Below are 20,915 nucleotides of genomic sequence, written 5' to 3'. Positions count from 1 at the left end.
ATTGCATCATGTTAAGAGACCTTTACTGCTATACCGGAACATGAGCACTGATTTCAAAGAGACACAGTCTTAGTTTAAGAGAACATGGCAGCATGGTACTTTAATCAAGTGCAAAGTAAATGAAAAAAGGATAAAACAAGGACATTGCGACACTTCACAGGATTGATGTGTTTGTGGTCACCGCTCACTGGTTGATGATACTCTAATTGCATTTGTCATTTTCAGATCTTCGGTTTTATCATCTGTTTTAACAATACACAACTATGAAGAGCAGGACTGAAGACTAAGTAGGTTAAAAGAAAGAAAGACCTTAAGCAGATGTTTTCCCCCACCTCGCTGCTCATATGGGGGCCGTATGCACATTCTGCTTTGAGACTTGATTTGAGGCCAACATGGCTTGCCAACAAAAACTAACTGTGTTCAGCTCCTCTGTAAGAACAAATCATAATGCTGCTTATCTAATTTTCTCTTCTTCTTTATGAGTCCTTAAAGGTTGATACAAATGGAAATACTTACTCAGTGTTTTTGAAATACTTGATACTATACTGGATATGTGTTTGATAAATGTTTTGTTACAGTAGCATGAGCTACGGTTATTTATCAGGTGTTTTTACAGCATACTTTTAAAATGACTATCCAGAGATATACAATTAATTATTCACATTCATTGTCCCCACTAGATAGATAATACAGTAAATGTTGAAGTTGCCTAACTTACAGGGGGCCTCGGCTTATGAGCTCGGCTTGTGCGCAGTTCTCCGCGCCTTTCCCCTTAACTCCTTACAGTCATCATCATGTCAAACACAACACAGAGAAATACTGATAGAAATGTGTGTGTAGTTGTTGACACATTGCTGACAGAGGGAACTACATTTGAATACAGATTTAAGAAATATCAGTTTTTGAGCATGTAATAAGCATGTTTTGTCTTGACTATATTACAACTATATAATAATAAAAATAATATAGTATTTATATTATTAAATTGATTATTAGTAGAAGTAGTTTATTTGCATTAATTATATTTTAATCTTTTTGAAGCTAGTATTTGGCAGGAAATGCAGACGTATTCACCTGTAAATGCATACTGAACGACACACATGCACATTTACCATTTACCTCACTGTATAAAAAAGTAACTGTGTTGATAATAATAATAAACAGGAATTATATTTGCGAAGTACTTTGGTCACTAAAATGTCACTCCTGTCGGTGAGGGGGGGGGGGGTCTCATCTCACAATGTCGCTTGGGGCCCCAAGTTGGCCAGGGACGGCCCTGTGCATACATTTAGCAAATACATGCACGGTAGGGGACCTCTTTTTGGGTCAGATTGTTTATAATAAATGAATCGCTGCACTTCACCAATTTGTTTCTCCCATCCAGCTCTTTCATTTCGTGGGGTTTAATGTTTATTGCAACCAAGAGGGACCTTGAATTTTCTTTTCTGTCATTGAGTGTAAGCTGTCCTCTTCATGTTTCAAGACTGGACTAGACAATGTATGAAAGCAGACTGTATGATCATCTTCCAGTAGAAGCATGACCAGAGATTGAACTTCCACAAGCAGCTAAACGTCAACAGCGAGCTACACAGATTTAATTTTTAACCCTTTGACGTGTAGATCATCTGATCCTCTTCTTATGCAGCCGTGAGAATACTAAATCTACTCTGCGTTGTGTCACATGTTTTGACTTTTGCCCAAATACTGCACACATTTGGTTTTGTGTGTTTGCTGGAATGTATGGTCTGGGCTTGGGCAATAAAGCTTGGACACAGCTGGAGTCACATTCACACGCTCCGACCGACATAAACACACAGAGCAATAACTACAAAGCAGCCGTGCTCTCGTATCAATGATATATTTTACAGTTTTAATAGTTAAATACACTGCTACCAGTAAAGTATGCACACTCAAAGCTATGACAATAATTCCAAGTAAACACATCTGGAAAAGTGGATCCCTGTTTAGCCTTTGTCATCCCTGTCCAACTGGATTTGGTCTACTCTTCTTCTAGGAAACTCAATACATAAGGCTCTGAGGTAATTAGGCAAGAGCATCGCGGATTTCTGAAGTAGTCTTTAATGAACCATCGTTTGTTTGGGACACATGAATCCAGGATGGACCTCCTCAAGGCCAGCTGGTTCTGATTTATGGGGACAAAGCATCTGTGAAAAGTTGACTCTTGAGACTTTTCCGCCCCGGTTGGACATGTTGGGAGAGGGGTGTAATGATCCAGAGAGATCCACTGGAGACAAGCTGCAGGATCTCAGAAGGGTGGGAAAGATTAGTCAGAACTCAGTTATTCTTTTGTTCAGTCAGCACAGCATGTTGGCCTTTGGTAACAGATTGAAACTAATCTATAACAAGAGGGTCCAAGGTCTAATCTCCTAATTTGTTCTTTAATACCACAGTGATTGAGAGTTTAAGATCTAATTCCCTTTGGTAGGAGCCACTTCTCTGTTCCAAAATCTTTGCGGAGCCACGTTGTACAGGTAGGTGTGCATCAGTGGGGTTGAAAAAAACAACCCAAAAGAAGGTTGCATAGTGTCTGTTTAAAACATTTGCACTTTTATTTGTACAGATGAATTCCAATATGTCCTTCAGGCCTGCATATGATGAGCTTTCCATGTGTGTAGTTTTTGGCCGGCATGAAATTATTTTGTGTGGAGTTAATGCCCTGCTTGAAGTGGAGTGTGTGCATTGAAAGACCTGAAGTGAGATGGAGGGATTGTCAGAGCAGCCCACAGACCCCAGTGCTGTCAGCAGGGGGTTTCCTGTTTGAGCACCTCTACCTCGGTGTCGCTCACCGCAAGACTGAGGTGGTATGGACGCACAGACACTCGATAATTCTTTTTGATGTTCATACTTCACACAGGAATCACCCTCAGAAGACGTAACATTCAAACCACATACAGATGACTGAAAATGAGCAACTGAACATTTTGTTGTAGATCGTATCATGCACGTATGAAATAAAAATATGTATGAGACAACAAAAGAAGAACATTCAGTGAAATGTCCCACAATTCCCGACATGTATTATTACACTGGTCCTACTGCTGGCGTTGGTTTCATTTTCAACAGGAGTGCTCCACCTGCTGGCAGTAAAAGAAAGTGTCAGAATACAAAAACATGACGACAGGTTAATGTTTCCATATCAAAGTTTATTGCTGACATGCATGTAGAGATCTGATGAAGTACAAAAATATGTTTTTTTATACAAACGTGTTTATCATCTGTACAATTACGCAGTTTTTCCTGTATCTAGATGCCCATGTCCGACCAAGCAGCTTACAACACATTATCCCATTGGGTTTAAACTACACCACATTTCAATCCTACTCCAGTTGAAACAGTCAGCAATATACTGGTTATATACACTGAAGACTTAGGACTTTAGAAGCACGGGGAAAATCATCATAAAACTTAAATTTTGAAAATTAGAAATACAATTTTACTACTCATCCAATTAAGGGTCTTCATCTATTTTGCCTTGTGGTGTCCCGTAGGACACAAAAGGGGGGAATTATCTCCTAATTCTCGATCAGTTGCTCTGGCACACCTTGCAAGTTTAAAATCATGCAACAGTCACATGTTTTACACAGAGTTGAACCTCACACTATGTTCATGCTTTTCAGTCCACATCGCCATCGATCAATACAACTCTGTCACACAAACATTGAATGTGGTACAATCCGCTAGCTAGAAGGTGAAAGACTTTTCTTTTTTTAATAGGGGGGGGGGGACAAAATGACATTTACATCAAAAGGTCTATTAAACCTGTAGTTACTAATCTGTAGTTGGCCGTCATGGGAGTTGACACACAGTTCACTTGATGTCAGCATTAAGCAATGGCTACGGTGTTCACGAAATACCCTTTTCTGATGAACAACCTAGACTACTACAATACTGCTGTATACCCATGGAATTCACATTGAGGTGGGAGAAAGCCAACAGCTCTCTTTACATATCATCTGAGCCTCTGGATGTGGTGGTTGAAGGCCAACGTGGCCTATAATGCACGCCAATCGGCATGTGTTGAAACCGAGTTGGTATCTCACTGGGTGAAACTACATACAATATGACTAACGCAGTCATGATGGTACATATTTACATACTGACCAAAGAGTGCAGCTTGGTGTTGGGATTTCTGGGTAAATGGTAGAAAGAAAGAAAAAAAACACTACAAAAAAACCCTCCCGTCAATCACGATAATGTGCGAGCATCATTAAGTTTTTCTTTAAAAAATATAACTATGTCAGTCTCGTTATTAGTGTAGCTTAAGTTGACCACAGAATATGTGGTTGAATGGCAAGAAAGTTATTTATGAATCCAAAATGAAAAACAAAAACAGATGCTACTCTTCCATGGAAGTGGGCGAGGAGGATCGAACATGAGGATCACTGTTGGAGTTAACAACACTTTTTTTTTTTTTTTTTTTTTTTTTTAAAGCTGAGCGGGTTGTAGGGCCTATTTCACTGGCATTAGTTGTGCCTAGTCCGTGATACAAGCCCCAGTGGTTTGGGGGGAAGGGGGGGTCAACACAAGTGAATAAATAAATCAACATGAAATTACAAAGAAGAAAAAAAAGAGAAAGTGAAGACATTTGAAAAGTAATCCAGAGCCTATGTTCATGCGATCCGTTATAAATAGGAAGAAGTGTAGAGAGCCTGAAGCAGGTACCAATGGCAAAAGGCAGGTTGCAGTGTACAGATGCCTAACAGTCACTGGTTAGTAGCTTTGCCATGGTTTCAAGAAACTCTTTGATACAAAACAAGAAGGCTAGTAGCCAAGCAACCAAACCTAAAACCTATGAGTCTGTATTTTAATTCTTCTATGAAGTATTACAGTATGGATTACCGGCACACCAGCTAGTCTATCTGTACAGAGCCTACATGGTGAGATAATATAGAAGCGTGTAAGAGTTGAGCTGGAGAGAGGGCCTGAAAAGAGCAAAAGAGCATCCCCATCTTAAGAAAGCATTCATGGCTATCGCTAAAACATTCAGTCAAGCCCCGTCCCGGCGAAGCCTGCTCTGGGTTTCACAGTGTCTGCACCGAGGCAGGCCAGATCACAAAACACAACGATTGGAGGATAGCTTAAAAAAGGGTCTGTGGCTGTCAGAGGTGAACAGCTCGACAGCCACGCAGACTCTTGATGTCGGCCGGCTGAAACACACACGCACACTCATGGAGACGTATTAAAGCGTAGGATGGCGGTTCACATTCATACTGAAAAACACTTGTCCCGTGATCTGTCTTGGTAAAGAGAAACAGGGAAGTTGGAATACCTGGAAGCCATTTGATTCTGAACGAGGCTGAGGGTACCGGTTTCCTTGGCTAAGAGTCGTTTTGAAGACATTATTTTTGGCAATAGAAACATGACAGTGCCTGATCCCCACCATAATGGCACCGAGGAAGCGTTACCATCAATATGCCTTGGCAGGGAGGATCCAACAGTGATTCCCATTCAGTTCTTGGCATTGTGACTTCCAGGTACCTCACACTAGCTGCCTAGATGCTAAAAATAGATTTCCACAGGGGTGAGCAAAAGCATTCTGCAAATATCAAAGCATGCATGTACACACACTTTGATATTCAGTGTCTTCAATCCAAAGGAAGGGGTGAAATGCTACTTATTCAGGTAAATATGATAAAAAGCTTATTCAGATTTCTTTTGAAACCACTCGAGAAGGTTTCTAAGCATTATCACTGACAGAAAACATTAATGCTTTGTGTTACTGGTGGCAACAAGACTCCATTGTTACAATCCCTTGTCTCAGAACAGTGAGCATGGTTTACCAACAGAGAAGAGAGACAGAGAGGTAGATTGATTTGAAGTCAGAGGTACAGACGGGAACAGTCTGGATCATTTTCGGTACAGGAAAAAAGGACAGGAAGAGGGGGGGGGGGGAGGGGGGGGTGAGAGGACGAGGGTGGAATGGAGGTATAGAGAAGTGACATCTGTGATCAGGAGATCTGACTTGAGGCAATACCATTAACCACGAGGAAGAGAGGGGGGTTGCTACATGATTCAGGTCCTGTATTGCTTGGGGGACCCAGAGTTGATGGGGGGAAGTGGGGAGATCTCAAAGGGAGGAGGGATATGGGGGTAATCGTCTCTTCGACTCAGAGCCTTTGAAGCCCCATGTGGGACTGTACCATCAGGGTTGTGTGCACAGTGAGATCTGACTGTGGGGGACCTGAAGGATCCTTAGGCTCAGATCTTCCTCTGGAGCTTTCCATGTTTCACTGGAACCATCCAGACACGAGGAGTGAAGTTTGAAAGGAGCTAGTTTGTTCTGGTGCCCTCCTCAAACCTGCTCCACCTAGCTTACTATAAGCCCAGATGGGGCCGTCTGTACCCTGATCAGGATGGGCCTCCTGTAGGCCAGTTCAGTTTTAGGGGCTCATCCTCCTCAGTCCTCTCTGTGCTCCCTGGGGGGGGTGGGGGGGGGGGTCAGAGAGGCTGTCATGGTTGGCCTACTTCCGGAGGAACCGTTGAGCCAGTATGGCGGCATCTAGCGGGCTGACGGGCTGGGCGTCGAGACCCAGACGCCTCACAGGGGGGATGCTGCCAAACTGCCGCTTGGTGAGAAAGCTCTTGGCCTCGTGGATAGTGTTCTTCTCTTCAGCCAACAGCAGCTGCTGGCGCATGTAGTTCTCAAACTCGTACTGTGAAGACTCTTCCATCGCCTTGGCCTGAGGGAAGAAAATGTTGTCCGTTCAATGTGCTGCAACACTGAGCTGATAACATGTTCTCTCATCGTATCAAAGAAAGTGATGTAAACAAGGAGGAGAATACAAATGTAACCATCGCTCTGACTTTGGATCTTTCCAACAGGCTCTATATTTAGATCTGTAATCATTTACCTCTTGAAGATGTTCTGGGTGATTGACCTGATCGTCAATATCCGGCACCACCTGTAGAGGGCCACTCATCGAGGAAACGGACTGCCTGTGATATGGAAAACACAACATGCAGATTAACAACCATGAGACGTCACATTTGAAATGGCCACCGTATGGCTATTAGCGAGGTACTTATGTGGGTGGCTACAAAATACAATTAATGTAAAGCCAACCAGTGGAAATGTTTCAAAAACTAAATTGGAACTAAAAGTAGAAATTGTTGACAAAATGATGACATATTTCTCAGCTATTAAACAATAACTCATAACATGACGCGCAACACCAATGATGTAATGTTTCAAACTTCCAGCAGGTGGAGCACTTACCATGAGGCGATGATGCCGCTGAGAGACTCCAGCACCTCTCCTGCAGTCAGCCTCTGCTGAGGGTCCAACACCAGCAGCTTCCGGATCAGGCACACCGTGTTCTCCGACACACGCCCGTCCCTGAGAGGAAGAGGAGGATAGAGGTCAGATAATATGTAAGAAGCTGTTGAAAGATTACAAGGACAGTCTCTTGAATCCAGACTGAATATAAAAATATGATGGGCTTGAATAACTATTTTATAAAAACAAGTATACAATTATTCATGTTTTTTAAAATGCTGTAGGTTTTTCCATTGCTTCTCATCTCGTCTCTACTCACTCTGGGATGGAGTATTCAGCAGCCTTGATCTTGCGGAAGAGCTCTTGAGGTATGCTGTCATAAAATGGGAACTGGCCGTAGAGCATGGTGAACAGAACCACGCCGAGGGCCCACATGTCACTGGGTTTACCTCGGTACGGCCGGCCTGGGGGACAGGAAGCAGAGGAGATCAACAAATGTGTCATTTGAAAAGGAGACCGCAAAGATCACTGCTGCTGTGCCTTAACAAACAAATCAATTCAACCATCGGTTTTTTTAAATCAACATTTGTGTGTTGACAGTTTTTGCCCCATGAGACACGGGGGTGATTGACCCTGAGACGAGTTCAAGTCCTGTAAGTCAGCAGGTCCAATGATTAACACGATGAGCAAACACTATGACTCAACATCAGGGGTGTCAAACTCAAGGCCCGGGGGCCAAATCTGGCCCGCGACTTCATTTAGAGCTTGCAAAGAATATAAAATGTTTATTATACGGTTACATGCTACTTTACAGAACCACGTTGCCCATAAACGACATGTCCCACAATGCATCTCAAATTTGACTTTTTCTCAGAATTTGACTTTTTTTCTTCAACATACAGTATGCATTTTTTCTCAGAATTTCACTTTTGTCAAAATATGCCTTTTTTCTTAAAATTAGCATTTTTCTCATAAATAGATTTTTTTTTCAAAATGTCACTACTTTTTTTTTTTTTTTTTCAGAATGTGGCTTATCTTTTAAAAATCATATTGTGACATTCTCACTGAAGAGACTTGCAATTATTTGCCCTAGACTTCTGCTTTCAGACGTAGTTAATTATGAAGTTATTATTACCTTATCCGATAATAATCCAATGCAGAAGCAATAATGTAATACAATACATTATTATATTCAATATTTATATATGTCTTTTTATCTAGTCTTAAAGTTACAACCGGCCCTTTGAGTGCAACCATAATGCTGATGTGACCGGTGATGAAATTCAGTTTGACACCCCTGCCCTACATCCATCATATTTCATAGACTTTTAAAATAAGAGAACTGAGAATTGTTTTTGTTTTTTTAAATCAACCCTAAAACAATAAATCAGCTATAGGTCGGCTATGAATAAACTGCATGACCATAGGCAGTGTTGTTACAGCCAGGCGGCAACAGCAGCAGGCAATTATGTTAAAGCTTGTGACACACACTCACAGGCGGGGGATGGGGAGGGGAAGGGAAGGGGGTAGATGGGAGTAGTTTCCCTCCAGTGAGTCATCAGTGCGTGAGTCACTGAAGCTCGGTTTAATTGTGTGCCTGTCACGTTATGCTGATATACACGCCCGGGTTCCATCTACACTTTTTGAGTGGTTGGAGCTAAACGATCTCTGTTGGAAATGACTCCCCTCGATCTTGTACACTGTCCAGGAAGATGTTCTGGAAATCAATGATTAAACGGATTGGCATTTGAAGTGCGTGCACAAGCATCGGCCTGATTGGCGTGTGTGTGGCATTTACTGTGACAAATAAGCTTTGTGAAGCGAAACAATTTAAAAAAAAGGGATTTCTGCTTTTTTTTTTTCAGACAAAGACCATTTTTCACACAAAGAGGAAAGTAGCTTCCTCTGCAAATGATGAGAAATGCAACATCACCGTGACTACACAAACATATGAAGGACAATAACGATTTGTGGCTTTTGACAGTCCAAGATTGCAACATGAAGCCTTTCTTGTTACCCAATAACAGGACAATCAAACACAAGACTGACTGCTTACATAACAACCAACAAGGACCCCTCTTCTAAGCAGAACAAGGTCTTGCATTTTGTGTAACTAAATACAAATGAACATTTTTTTCACTTGTAGTAAATACACTTTACAGCTTTATTTTAAATCCTCAAGTGGAAGGTGGCGAATTGATTGGAAATGAGGAAGGTTTTCACACCTGTGCAAAAACAAGTGAGACTGTGGGATTGTTTGTTTTGGGGGGCAAAAACTGGTCGATGTGGACCACCCATGAGCAAAATCAGCTTTTTCTAAACTGTTCCGACTACGAAGCATCTTCCTTTATACATATATTGCCTTATGAAACGAAAACGCACTTTAGAATAAAACGTTTTATTTCCTTACCACTTAACACGTCGGGGCTGATGTAGGCCGGACTTCCTCTCTGGTCTTTCAGCAGGTCGTCCTCGCTCACCAGGTGCTTTCCCAGGCAGAAGTTGGTGATGGTGATTCTGTGAGTCCTGTGAGCACACACAAACAAGCATGTTAAATATAGGATGTGCTTCAGTTTCAAAATACCTTAATATCTCCACTCTGATGACCACACTCCTCCTGTTCTCCCCTTTTGATTTGATCCAACAAAAGCAAAAACAGTCTTACTCATCATGACCAATGTGAGTTTGGAATGTGAAACACTGCACACTCATCGCTCAGAGCATTGAGTACACACAGGACGACAGAGACAGGGAGAACTTGCTAGCATGCCTTGTTGTTTTGATAACCTCATGGTTCACTGGGCCTTTACAATACATCAGTATCTCATGACTGCCAGATGCAAAACTGAACACGCACACCCAGTCCTTTTTAGAAGGGAGTCTCCCATCTTTGTGCGGTATATTTGTAGTCAAGTTGCTGGTCACTTCCTAAACTCTGATTTGGTAGATCCTTGTATGTTCCCCCTGTAGTGAAATGCATGTGAAGACGCATTGAGGTTACCAGCGATATTTGATTGATTTCATTTCACGGGATGCAACGTGATACCATGACATTTTTCTCTGACTCATTAAGGTACATTTGCTTTGCCTCTAGACTGAGCCGTGTCCGCATTAAGCCGAGGGACTATGGACCTTTCTATATCAGTGTGCTCTTTCAGCAGGGAGAGAGAAAATCAAAAGCTGCACTTTGACAAACATATGAGTCAACTTGTGGCTTGAGATAATTGTCTGGATGACTAAGCCTGCATAGTGATTGGTTGCCAAACGAGTATAAAAAGCTCAAGGAGATTTAAAATATGTACACAAACTTCAAGTGCACCCACACAATCAGTCCCATGATGAACATACACACACGGAAAAAGGCACTCAAAAGGCACATTATTGCACGGTCTAGAGCCCGGGTCCTCTCTATAAAAACACACTGCTCACCCACATCCGCTTTCTAAAAAGCGTGAGGTCAACAGCTTCCCTTATTCTCTCTCACTTTCACACCATGCTCCCTCACACACACACACACACACAATCACTCACTGCTCCCATTACAACGTCTGGAGCCAATTTCTGTCAAACACTCCATTTCTAAACCAAAGGCTTGAATCTCCAAAGTCCCTCAGAACATTCGGTTCACACCGTTTCCAGCTACTTATGTGATCCAGCCCTTCCAACAGCTTGCGTGTTCCAAGTCTATACAACCATACGGTGGCCTTGTGATCTGCACACAAGATTGGCCAGAACAGCGTGCAGTGCTTCAAGGACCCTCGACATGAAAGCTTCCTTTATAGAGGAGCCTGTTCTTTTGTCTGTGCGCGTAACGACCCAGGCTTCTAGTCGTGCACCGGAGATTGGGTAAATTCAATTGCATGTTTGCCTCGTGAGCTAAGGGTCCCCGAGGACTGGAGAGCGACCACACCGTCTCTGCTTCCTGGTCATGTGACCCCCGGGAAAGTCAGGAAACCAGAAACCTAAACAGCCAGCATGATTTTGCCTCCCTTCCCGCAAAATGTTTTGCTGAAAATACACAAGCTGAGGAGAAGGGAGGTTAAACGCAGGGCAACTTCCACAGCTCACTTCCTCAGAAGCATCATCTGGAGGGTTACACTTGTGCCCAAACTTACAGTTGCAATATTGTAGTTTCTAAAAAGGTTGGCTTTATGAATTGTGGCTACTGCTCGTCAAGTATAATTCCCTCGCTCAGCAATGTAGGATAAACATTTTCAAGATAGTTCCAGAAAGACTTATTTGTGCCAGACAGCACGACAGCACACCACGTGACTTCTGATTCAGTCAGGGCAATCCATCCCTGAGACAACACAGCAAATACTGTGCTCCAACAGAAGCTCTCTGGAACATACACACAGAAAACAAATCACCTTGCTGTAAAGAGTCTCCTTACATTTAAGTCAACACAGCTCTGACATACAACAAGCTAGCAGATTGATTTATGACATCCTGCTTTCATAACAGCTGGCTCTGCAAGAGGAAATCACATCACTCTGGTACAAACTGCTGAGGCTGTTGATGCCGTGTGTGGAGAGGGGATTTTGGGATCGGTCTCTGCATCTAAAATTGACCGTATCCTTCCCGTACTGCAGTGCATACACATCCCGGGTGGAGTGACAGAGGAAACGTGCACGCAAGCAGAGTGTAATTCAGAAGAGGAGAGGGGAGGAGGTGAAGAGAGAAAAAAAGAGGATAGGAAAAAGGGCATAAAACAGAAAAAACAATCAAAGCAGGAAAGGGGATCGGGGTGTAAAAGAAATATATATAAAAAAAGTAGAGTAAAGGGTAAATAAATAGTGGTGTGTGTGTGTGCGCGTGTGTGTGTGTGTGTGATGTGCATTGCAGTGTGAGTCAGCTCGGAGCTATGGGGCCTTTGGCAGGCCTCTCCTTTGTCTCCAGCTGGGACGGAGTGTTCCTCCCCCCTGCTCCTCTCCCCACCACCCTCCTCTGGCCAAAACACTCTCCTGTTTCATCACCACCACCAGTACTCCTGCTGCTGCTGCTGGGGGGGGGGGGCTCTGATGCCTGAGACGCGTGTGTATGTGATAAAGATATGAGCCGAGAACGTGACATTTCAATGCGTGTGCTCACACTTGCAGCTAACGTATGAGAAGTGAGTGTGACAACACCATAATTAGACTCACGTGTGTGTGATGCAAGCATATTCAATGTTTGACTGCGAAGGTGTGTGTGTGTGTAGCAAGCGTAGGAAAAGAGAGTGTGTTTCGGTGTTAGTCATGTCCCTTCCAAATAAGTCTTTGTGGGATGATTATCAGAATCTCCATTAATGTGCATGCGAGCTTCAAAGCTAAATCTATCCAAATCATCTGAAATTGGGCAAAAAAAATAATATATATAACATAAAAAAACAGCAGTAGTCACACAGTGAGAGTGGCTTCCACCCCTTGAACACACACCTCTCTCATACACACTGTACGTTTGGTGCTTTGAGAGGGTTTTACAGATGAGTGGTTTCCCATTCAGCAGGGTCTATCTGAAGTGCAGCACTCTGTGACCTGAGGTGCACCAACCGAGGCCCTGTGTGCTGTACGACACTGCTCACTCTGCCACTCAAAACAAAGCAGTGGGATATTCTTCGCTCCATTTTGCACCAATGTCCAAAAAATCCAACCTACGGGTAATGAATCATCAGCTTCTCCTCAGCACACAGACACCGGCCCAGACTCACAGGAGAGCTGGGTCTTAGGTTTCGATAACTGATCTCACTCTTCGTCTGAGAATGTGACCCCTGCTTGGGTTTAAAGTCAAACGCACACCAGCATACAAGCTGCTGGGGACGGATGTGGTCCGTCGTACATGCGAGCGGAGACAGAATGACTGACCCGGTGTAGTGGGAGGGGTTTTTTGCCCTCGCCGAGTGAGAGAATGAGTTAAAGCTTACCGTTTGTTCAGCACCATGTTTCCCAGCTTGAGGTCTCTGTGCACAATGTTTTTCTGCATGCAGAAAAGAACAGAAAAGGTTTGGTCAGGTCATGCTCGCTGAATCATTGGTATCAAAACAATTGGTTTTTTCTAGAGAGTGAGGCATGGGAGATGAGTAATCAGGAAGGATGTGCAAAGTTAATTACCCTGAACTTTAAGTATAATTCAACTGAAAAACCAATATATAAAAAAAAAAAAAAAAAAAAACGTTTTATTTCTATTATGTTGTTTTTATAATCGTTGCAAGCCAAAATGGTAATTGCGATTAAAATACGATGAATTGAGTAGCCCTAGCAACAACTAACTAACAATATCAAAAAGGGTTTATTCCGTGTTGACAAAAACCTAGTATCCAAGCTCTCTTCATTGAGGTCAATTGAATTGGTTTGAGTCCACTGTTTCTTAGAGTAGTGCATCAAATGTCATCATGGACTCACCTTATGAAGGGCTTCCACGACACGCACCACATCGTAGAAGATGACGATGGCCTCGCGCTCGCTCAGCCGCTTCTCTTTTATTACGTAATGCTGGAGGTTTATTAGATCTGCCGTCTTGTCGCTGAAGTCGTGAGCACACAGGCAGTCAAGCACGAGGCAGATCCGCTTCTTCATCTTTCGCACCTTGTTGGCCTCCATGTCCTCCACTATTTCGTAGGCACGATCCTGGGGGAACAACAACAAAGAGAAGTGTGAGCAGCAATCTCCAGAAAAAGGCTCGCTTTGTAGGTAAACAAGAGTTGTTGTTGTTGTTGTTGTTGTTGTTGTTGTTGTTGATGCATTTTAGAAGCACTTCCCAATAGTGTCCGATCGATATAGGTTGAGGCATACATGAATGCATCAACCTGAATGGACTCCTGTACCATGCTGGCGGATCAAACCGATTCATTCAGCTTAGCGGCCATCAATCTGCAGCCTGCGTGTAACCGATGAGACACACCCACCCCCTCCACACCGGGGGGTGGAAGGTCATTCCTCTTCGTCCAAACTCCGGTCGTCTTAGCGGAGTCACCACTTCTTATTGATTTCTGTATCAAGTTGTCAGTGTTATTTTTCAGATGCAGTCGGCACCTCTGAAAGCGTACACGTATTAACTGGTCCTCTCAGGGTGGAGATGCTCTATAATAACCCAATCAATATGGCTGGTCTAAATGAATCAGAGTGCATGGCTGCTATTCTGAGAACACCGGGACAGTGGAAAAGACAGGATGTGATAGAGAGAATAAAAAACAGAGAGATCTAGAGAGGTGGAATAATAACAAAGTTAGAGGAGGAGTCAGACGGGAAGACAGGTGAATGGATGGGGCTGTAAATAGAGATGACTGCAGATAAATATGGCTTTTAAATGGTGCCTACTTCTCTCTTGAAACAAGCCTGATATGGACAATGCAAGCAGCTGGTTGGACAAATGAATATTATTCTTACACAGTGAAACCACATATGGCTCTTTTCTACTGCACAGCTTATGGTTAGGCCTTGCTAGGCCGGGCTCACTTTATACTGCGTTTCCATTACAGTTTAGTAACAGGGGAAGTAACTATAGTAACGCAGTGTAGGCGGGGCGATCGGCTGTTCGGCGGGCGGAGCGACGCTGCGTAAAACCGCCGTGAAATCATCTTCAATGCGAACCACAAAACCAAAAACATCAGCTGTTAGCCCTCAGAGCTCACAGCTCCTCATATCTGTTCAGAAACTGAACCAATGTTAAACAAGTACAAACCACAGACTGTCTGTGTCATGGCGAATACAGACGCTGGTTTATTTATGTCTGTAGGCTGTTGTTGTGAGTGTGGACGGTCGGAGCATTTAGAACATTAGCTTAGCCTGATGAATCCGATCAACATTCAGAAAGCACGCATTTTAAAAAGGTTTTTCGCCTGCCGTCTGTCTGCAGAATTGTCAAAGCATTAATTCATGGTTTTTACTAACCGGTATCAGTATGTTGTTACTTCGGCATCATTTTGAAACGTGTATTACAATTAAATCACGGTCAAATATGTTCATCTGGTTGAAGTTGTAGCCCCCTTGCCAGCGATTCTCTCTGACCATTCAGCAGTCGAGAGTGTTTACCTCACTAGTTTAGCATATTCAGCTCGGTTGTTGGCCCGGTAAGAACTTCGATTTTGGAGGGCCAGAAAAAAGGTGAAAAAGTAGCCATGGGCCGGAACTACCCCTAGTGGAAAAGCAAAAAAAGCAGGCCTGGTTTGGCCCGGCCCGCTTAAACCGTGCTACAGTGGAAAAGCGCCAATAGTGACCAATTGAAAGTTCTCCATGGTAACGTTGGTGTATTTATCATGTCTAATCATATAGGACACTCGCCCAGAAAATGCACCATAAACGAATTATTAAGACTGATGATATACCATGCCCCTGTTAACAGAAATGTAGTTTTATTGGATATAGTTTGTAGGCGTTTACCTGGAAGAGGCCGTGATGGTGGACCACCCCATCCTGGTTATGCAGCAGGGAAAGGAGGGAGAACTCTGTGTGCAGCAGCATTTTCCCCTGCCTCTCCTCCTGAGTCTCCCCTGCAGAGTCGGCTCGCTCCTCCAGCGTAAGGATCTGCAGGAAGCACACACGAGAAGAGAGCAAACATTAGAGGTCACAAGACAGGAGCTCACACAGGATCAGACCGTGGAAAAACAGCTTTAACTTTGTATGGAGCTAATCTACGCTCCTGACACAGCACATTCAAAGTGAGTGAAGACATGACAGCAAGTTTCATTTCACATGTACATTCTATAGGAGTTATGCAGCTTTAAAAGAATATATAGCTCATATACTAATGTGAAGCAAACATTAGTATGTGCAGCAGACACTGAGGCGCTGCAGTCATTGGTATGAGGGGAGGGTCACACACTGACTCACTGCATGGTCGTGGGGGTTACAAGTAGACATTCCAGGTGGGGCACTACCTTCCTTTCCCCACTGCTACAGCTCCTTCCCGAGTGCAACAGACATTAGATAGCCCCAATAAACACATTGCCCCACTAAGGTTTTGTGTTTGCACCAGACCGAAACAGGAGGCCATAAAAGGAACAAGGAATAAGGAAGGTTCAAAGGTTCAGATGTCCTCTGGGGCTTCATAACTTTGTCGTGAATGATATGTTTAATGAACAGTCTAAACTCATAAGTAAGAGAGGAAAGAATGAAGAATACGCCAAGCCTGACAGACTTACTTTGAGCTGATAGAAGTCGTCCGTGCCGTCCTTTCTGGCCAGACACTGCACTATGCTGGGCACTGGTGAGTTGCCCAGGCGAGGCCCTGCAGAGGATAAGAAGAGCAACAGCTGCATGACCAAAAGGCAGGCAACATGCTGGAGTGTGTGCTCTCACTGCAACTCATTAAAGGCTACATGTGCTCGTACCCATTAACACCCAAAGTGTTATGTTGTCTTTGGCACTCTGCATTGCAAATAGGCAAGGAGTTATGTAGTAGAAAACATACAGGTCTGAGAGTAGGGGAGGGGCATTTCATCCAGCAGGAGGAAATAACCTTGCTCCGACACAGACTTAGAACTTTCTGGCTGAATTCAGGGGGATCAGCTAAATTCTTCACATTCTTGTCTCAGGCGTGCGTACACACAGAGACACCGCACGACTCTCACACTCACACCAAAATACCTTTCCTGCACAATCCCAAGTTGCACATGGGGACCAACGTGCACATGGGGACCAACGTGCACCAAGAGACATGTTAGAGTCCATACTTTTGGTGCTTGTGCAAACACTAGCAGCTTCCTTACCAAGGATGAAGGGCCCGGCTCTCTTGGCGTTGTTTCCGGATATCCCAGGACATTGCAGCTTGCTGGCCCTGCCTGATGACTCTCCAGCCCCCCTCTCCGAAGAGCGCCGCTTGGACATACTGGAGCTCTACAGGAGGAAAAACATCAGGTTAGATTAGTTAAAGAGTAACTGAATACACACAAACTGTGAACTTATAACAAAACAAAGCAGCAGTGATATGCAACCAAACGATGGTTTTTATAAATAGTATGTTTCAAAATAAAGCCTGTACCCAGAGCTTCAGCAGTAACACTCCAGGCTGGACTGCACTGATCGGTGAAGAGAAAGGAGGTAAACCTCAGGGCAGCTCCTCCCAGCCTATTTTAAATAACCCTCCCACACATTTAACAACACCTCAGTGTGAATGCGAGGCCATTACGGCTCCATTCAGAATGATGACTGCTGGCGTCAAGGGTGACACCTCAGATTCAATCTCCCCAACAGCCTATGCGAATGAGCCTCCATCTGCATTTGAATGGCAAATGCTGTCATGTAAACGCATTGCACCAGCACAACATTCTTTAAACAAAAGCATGTGTTATTACAGTCTCAGCACTGAACCACAAACACATCTCCAGCTTTCCAACTGCAGTGGACATGATGGGTTTAGAAAAATCCTTCCGCTCTTAATCTGTGTGTTTGATCTGAAAATCTGTAGAGCCGGCTTATCTGCGCAGACCGTCCTCTGACAGGACATGCGTGTTTGAACAAGGCCTAAACTAAAAAAAATGCCAATCCCTTAGACTATGATAAGGAACTAGATTCTCGTGCCAGGAGAACCAGTGACAAAGTGTGACACATCATCATTAAACCACTACTTTAACCGCCACCACAGCAGATCGACCTCCAAATTTAGAGAGCAATAGGTATGCTTTGTTTACTGATACTGAGTTCCTATGTGATGAAACTCCATCTGTTTCCCGTAACAGGGAAGTAGTGCCTTGAACCGAGAGGAATGAGTCACCATGCTGTCGTCCTGAGTTTCTATTGGATAGTTGAAAGAATGTCCTAAACTCCCAGGTGATGACACTTCGAGTGAGAGGAATATGCCCCAAGCCTTCATAAAGGTTATGTCAACATGAAAGTCAACAGAAAAGTGACATATGTGTAAAACTGCCAATGTGATAGCGGCGGTGTGCATATTTAAGCCAACTTCCCATGAGAGCTACTTCAGACTAATAACATAATAAACTACCTCATAAACCACTAACAATACTTTAGGTGGAGAGCTTACGAGGCTTAGAAAACTTCAGAAAATGAAACCAGTTATGCAAGAGGAGCAAACTACAGAATTTGAATCTTTTTAATGAATTAGCCATGTTCCTGTCTCAAGCCTAAAATCGTGCGCCACTCGCCAGTTGGCGTTTGTTGGGCAGAGAGGAGGCAGGACAGTTGGCAGTCAGTATGGGCTGGTATGAATTCTCACTTCCATGAGGCTTTTTGTGATCCCAGACAGCAGACAGTGTCATCATCATGTCTCTCGCCCATCTGTCTCCATCTCCACTAGTCGTTACCCACTGAGTCTGATGAGCTGAGGTTTTCTGACAGCATTTATGGCACAAGCCAGAGTGACACCAAGTCACGCTGCCAATAGTAAGAGCATCGTACTCTCTAGTCTAGAGCGTGAAAGGCAAATCAGGGATTAATCAGCTACTGCAATTTAGGAGGCATGGGAAGACAATTATTCACTTTTTTCAACTGATGACCAAAGTGCTTGGCACAATGGATAATGTACACGCCACTTCTAATGGTGCCAGATTAATATACAGTATTTCAGATTTGTATACAGCTACATAACACACAGCAAACTGATCCAATGGCATTTATCTACCGTCTAACTGCTAGCTGCAGTGTGGAGCCAACCCCTGACACATCTAAAATGCAAAAGGTCAATGCAACCAACTAATGCACAATGACCTAAATGACATCAGCGCAATGACAGCACACAGCTATCCTTTTCTGACACTGCTGTGCCTCTCTGCACAGCCAGTGATCTGGCAAGCAAGACTGCCTCTGCCTCTGACTGTACCAGAGGGAGGACAAGAACAGATACAGCCTCTGAATCATATCACACAAAAGGAGGAGAGACACGCTGCCGGTGCCCACGAGAAATGTGGGCTCCTTAAATAGTATCTGAACAAAACAACCACGTAGGTGTCTCAAGGTCCACCCACCCAGACTCCATGCTACTTGTCTGGCTCTGCAAAAACAGCTTGCTTGCAAAATTAATGTAGTGTCAGGATGGACAAAGAAAGAATAGGGTCCACATGAGCATGGAGTAAACATAAAAGTGAATCGATCATAAAGCCAGAGAGAAAGTGTGATCTAAATCAATGTATCAACAAATAGATCAAAAACTAGGACAAAGAGGTAGAGCAACTGGAAGGTCATAGAGGCTTTAAACCTGCTGCCTGAATTAAACGTCAATCATTCATGTCAGCGTACACACATCTACCGCTATCAAGCCTACCTCTTAGTGCAGTTGTGTAGAGACTACATTTTAATAACATGGTCGCCCAACAAGTCTCTTTATACAAAGGTATAATTTTGCATTACTAAACCAATGTAATTACAAATGCACACCGACTGTTAAATATCAATTGGTGCTATTTTTGCGACCACAAGGTCTGGACACCGTTCAGTTCTGGCAGCGTGTAGTGAAAACGAGACGAGACGTAGAGTAAAACGCTGACGTTATGCCTTACAATTTGTGCAGAACCACTACACATACAGTTGATAACTTGAAATAGTCAGGCGCTAATGTGTTTTGCCCACAGCGATTGTAATTTGACCACCCGGAGTAGTTTAAAAGGACACCAACGCTAAACCGCTTTACACAGCGTGCGTTAACGTCGCTGAGAAAAACGTTTGAGTGAGGTGGTTATTTCAATAAAAACAAACCTATACATCTTTATACGATGCATATTTGTGTAGGGGGACATTAAAAAACAAGAGTGAGTGCACATTCAAACTTAGTAAGTCAACAAAGCGGACTGAAATGCTCGGATAAAGACCACAGCTCCAGGCACACCGGCCACACAAAGGGGCAAAAACAAGGAGTTGGGTTTTCAGTGCAAACTACACAGAGCAACCGTTAGCTAGGTTACGGCTACTTTAGCATGTTTTCTTACGTGCCATATGTGTTTTAACATTATTACTGGCGTGTGACGTTAGCTTAAAACCCAGCCGGAGGCTACAGAGCAGCCGGGAGGCCATTTAAACAAAGTAGGTAACATTACAGCTGGCTAGCTTTGCCAGAAAGCTAGATAGCAATGTAGTCTCCCCCCTCGCTTACCTCGAAACCGCCGGGTAAACTCTGCGTTGTCTGCTTACAACATGGATATTTCTTGGGTACACGCTGTGGTGGATGCGCGGAGCTTCTCGCTTAAACAGGAGCGACCACAGAGGGTTGGTTTCGGGGTTGTTTTAGCCTGTGTTACCGAAATGAGCAATTAAAGAAAAGCCTCCGCTCTTCGCTGATCGCATCTTTCCACAGCGACAGCACCACCTGACAACGGAAATGACGCACACACTTATTTGATTGACAGCTGCGATCGACCAATGCCAGCACCTGAATGTGTTTCATAGTAAACGATGATGACATTCTTTGCATAAGTAAAGTTGCTAAATGAAACACATGACATCATTGTTGCTTTTTACGGGAAAGGTTAAATACACTAAGAAACGTTTATTGCGCTATTTAAAAAAGACCAGTTGTAAATGTCAATGTGAATATATAATACCAGAGGTTATTTATTGTGTCGTGAAATAAGTGTTAAACCAATAAAACAATGAGATACCAATGTGCTAAAACATTTGTAAGACAGACAAAAGTAAACCTCTTACATTAATATAAAAAACTAAATAAAAAATGATGCGGCAAACAGCTCTCAAAACAACCATTTTCCCAACCAATAAATAACACAAATGAACAATACTACATGAAAGTGTCT

At 43.5% G+C, this 20,915-nt stretch overlaps 1 protein-coding gene across 1 annotated transcript; it reads right to left on the bottom strand.

The window, feature by feature from the left end:
* Window positions 1-3,143: 3,143 nt before the first annotated feature.
* Window positions 3,144-20,485, bottom strand: stk40 (serine/threonine kinase 40). Its single transcript, XM_079640429.1, has 11 exons — window positions 20,258-20,485; window positions 16,923-17,049; window positions 16,356-16,441; window positions 15,595-15,738; window positions 13,618-13,842; window positions 13,140-13,192; window positions 9,648-9,763; window positions 7,557-7,701; window positions 7,238-7,357; window positions 6,873-6,957; window positions 3,144-6,701 (listed from the first exon to the last, which is right to left on the bottom strand). Exons 2-11 carry the CDS (start codon window positions 17,038-17,040, stop codon window positions 6,483-6,485), a joined length of 1,311 nt encoding a protein of 436 aa, XP_079496555.1. The 5' UTR covers window positions 17,041-17,049; window positions 20,258-20,485; the 3' UTR covers window positions 3,144-6,482.
* Window positions 20,486-20,915: the final 430 nt, after the last annotated feature.

This window comes from Notothenia rossii (genome assembly GCF_949606895.1).
Source record: "Notothenia rossii genome assembly, chromosome: 7".
Taxonomy (NCBI): domain Eukaryota; kingdom Metazoa; phylum Chordata; class Actinopteri; order Perciformes; family Nototheniidae; genus Notothenia; species Notothenia rossii.
The sequence above is the reverse complement of the archived record's forward strand: the minus strand, read 5'-3'. Positions and strand labels throughout refer to the sequence as shown.

Bases quoted from the DNA above. Each gene is read 5' to 3' on its own strand.
- stk40 (XM_079640429.1), bottom strand. From the start codon at position 17,040: ATGTCCAAGCGGCGCTCTTCGGAGAGGGGGGCTGGAGAGTCATCAGGC. The intron at 15,739-16,355 runs GTAAGTCTGTCA...TGCTTCCTGCAG, and splicing joins ACGACTTCTATCAGCTCAAA to ATCCTTACGCTGGAGGAGCG. The intron at 13,843-15,594 runs GTAAACGCCTAC...TTGTTCCCCCAG, and splicing joins ACCATCACGGCCTCTTCCAG to GATCGTGCCTACGAAATAGT.